The following is a 3,083-nucleotide window of genomic DNA, read 5'->3' as shown; positions in this document are numbered from 1 at the left end:
AGAATTCAAAAAGTTCCTTCTTTCTGGATGAGCAAGCAGTGAAAACTTTGGATATTGTTGTTTTAGAGACGAAGAAGAATAACGACAGTGATCCGAACTGTCGTCCAACTTAAATTAACCAAAAAAAGTTGCAAGTTTTTTTCCCAAAACTCGAGTTTTTCTTTCTCAGACACTTTCCTACATTTGGAGTTTATAAATTTTTCAACGAGACTGATCAGATTCTCCTCTACCAATAGAAATCCTTCAAAAACCAAAGCAATTCAGAAAGAAAAGAGGGAACGTGTTCTGTCAGGGTTTATTGGAACTCTATTTTAATTTAAGGTTTTTATATCTTAAATATAACATCCCACATTCAAAAGTAGAAAGAATTGATAACAGCACCATTTTTTTTTCTGTAAAAGTTACTATGCTGTACTACAATACATGGCATGTTTTAGTTTACTCGTGTAAATAGTGCATCAATCTGAACTAGTATTTACACTTGATGAATCTGTTTCTTTCATCGCTCTCTCTAAAAGTCTGGTGTTCGATTCAACTTACACGAATCGGGGCTCAACATTAATGCTACTAGAATAGGTAAGAAATGCATTTGGTTTGGCTGTAGACTTGACACACATGCCACCTCGACAGGGCTAGTGGCTTAATATTGAGTATCTGTTTCATGTACTGAAACATTTGATTTGTTGCTCTTTCACACCAAAAATGGTGATATTAATTTGTCAAATTTAGCATGTTCAACTTGTTTATTTTTGCAAACAGAAAAGACAGAAATTTAACAACACTTTTCCTTCTCTTCGGGACAAGATTGGTACATTACTCAGTTTACCATTTCATGTATTCTACAATCGCAGTATTGTACCATTTCAAAGCATCTTTGGATATCTGTACATTATACACTTACAATATCTATTTATAGTTTATTAAATAAACTTTTCCACAGTTATCTTGTAATATAACTTAAATATTCTAGAAAACTTACATATCATAAAATGTTTTCATTGCTTTAATGACAGATTCCATAAGACAAGTTATCCCCAAAACTCTAAAATACACTGAAAAAGCAACTCATCTTATCAAGGTTTTATAATACAGAAAGCTTAATAATAATTAAAAAAAAGAGCACATACAAAAACGTAACAGCAAAATACTGACATTATTTTACTAAAACCCAACTTCGAAACTTCCAGCTTTTTTTGGAAACTTTCAGAGATTGTAGGAAGCACATACAAAAACGTAACAGCAAAATACTGACATTATTTTACTAAAACCCAACTTAAAACTTCCAGCTTTTTTGGAAACTTTCAGAGATTGTAGGAAGTTCAGTAAATACTCATATTTCATAATCCATGTTTATTTTAATTCACTGAATAATAATAATAATAATAAAGTGCTAAATTCCATCAGGTTCTCATTTTCAGCTGAAAGTGGTGTTATAAAGAAACTTTGTACAGTGTTTTTAAACCATTAGTCTAGTGTATAAAAATCGTCCTGTCAATAATATAGGCATTTTCCCCATGAATAATAAGTTTTGTACTTAATCAGCTTGTAAGAAACCTCAATTCCTTGGCTAAGTACTGAAGCATGGTTTCTCATAAAGCTTCGGTACAGTGGAGAGTATTTTGATGTTTTTAGGCTTAGGAAAAAAAAAAATTATAACAACCTTATACAAATTACACAATTCTGTTCATCTTTATTTTACAAAAGTTACTAGTTTATACATGTACAACACCTCATTATCCTAAACCTTTGCCCTTACAGTGGTTTAGTGACAAGTCAAAAAGCTTATAACACTAAAATTTAGGTTTCGATATCCATGGTGGGCACGGCAAAAACAGCCCAAGATGTAGCTCTGAGCTTAACAACTGAGAAACAAATTTTATCCAAACATGCAAGGTTATTCTTCTAAAACTGTTTTTCCTTTTACAAAAAAATTATCATACAAGAACAACACAGGTTAAACATTAATTTAAATGGTCTAGCATCACCAGATGGTATTAACTATAATGAAAAATTATATTCTAGTAAATATATATACACACTTCAAAAAAGTATGCAGGAATTGTGATATTATTACTAATTGATATAATATGTTTCTTACAGAAATTGTTAATTCATTCATGCCAGGTGGTTTTGGAGCTTTGGGTTTATTTCGTCGATGATTTCTAGGTTTAATTGGATTCACTACCCCCTTGGTAACAGTTGCATAGGAATCAGAAGTATTGTCAGCCACGGAATCTGGGTTTGATTCACTTGTTGAGCTGCGGGTAGTAACTGGCATAGGGATGTCAGGCAAGGCTCGATCTTTGGTTCTGTAATAGAACAAAGTTTTTAAATTCCACAAAAATCACTAACTCTAACATTAGTTGTTGTTTTTTTTATAAGTTAAATAGCTTTTTCTTTCCCTTAAATATACAAATTTAAGTCACTAACATTTATAATGTACGGTAATAGTATTAAAGTCAGTAGACTAACATTTATACTGTACGGTAATAGTATTAAGGTCAGTAGACTAACATTTATACTGTACGGTAATAGTATCAAGGTCAGTAGACTAGCATTTATACTGTACGGTAATAGTATTAAGGTAATAGTATTAAGGTCAGTAGACTAACATTTATACTGTATGGTAATAGTATTGAGGTCAGTAGACTAACATTTATACTGTACGGTAATAGTATTGAGGTCAGTAGACTAACATTTATACTGTATGGTAATAGTATTAAGGTCAGTAGACTAACATTTATACTGTACGGTAATAGTATTGAGGTCAGTAGACTAACATTTATACTGTACGGTAATAGTATTGAGGTCAGTAGACTAACATTTATACTGTACGGTAATAGTATTGAGGTCAGTAGACTAACATTTATACTGTACGGTAATAGTATTGAGGTCAGTAGACTAACATTTATACTGTACGGTAATAGTATTGAGGTCAGTAGACTAACATTTATACTGTATGGTAATAGTATTAAGGTCAGTAGACTAACATTTATACTGTACGGTAATGGTATTAAGGTCAGTAGACTAACATTTATACTGTACGGTAATCGTATTAAGGTCAGTAGACTAACATTTATACT

General features: G+C 31.5%; 1 protein-coding gene across 1 annotated transcript in view; it reads right to left on the bottom strand.

Moving 5' to 3' along the window:
- The window catches only part of LOC106475788, an 18,365-nt gene extending 16,060 nt beyond the window's left edge, over positions 1-2,305 (bottom strand). Inside the window, exon 1 of the mRNA XM_013936465.2 lies at positions 2,099-2,305. Within this exon, the coding sequence (XP_013791919.2) occupies positions 2,099-2,278 (180 nt within the window). The 5' untranslated portion in view covers positions 2,279-2,305. The remainder of the gene's footprint in view (positions 1-2,098) is intronic.
- Positions 2,306-3,083: the final 778 nt, after the last annotated feature.

The sequence above is a fragment of the Limulus polyphemus genome, unplaced genomic scaffold (genome assembly GCF_000517525.1).
Source record: "Limulus polyphemus unplaced genomic scaffold, Limulus_polyphemus-2.1.2 Scaffold9172, whole genome shotgun sequence".
Classification (NCBI taxonomy): Eukaryota; Metazoa; Arthropoda; class Merostomata; order Xiphosura; family Limulidae; genus Limulus; species Limulus polyphemus.
This window is presented reverse-complemented; position numbering and strand designations above follow the sequence as displayed.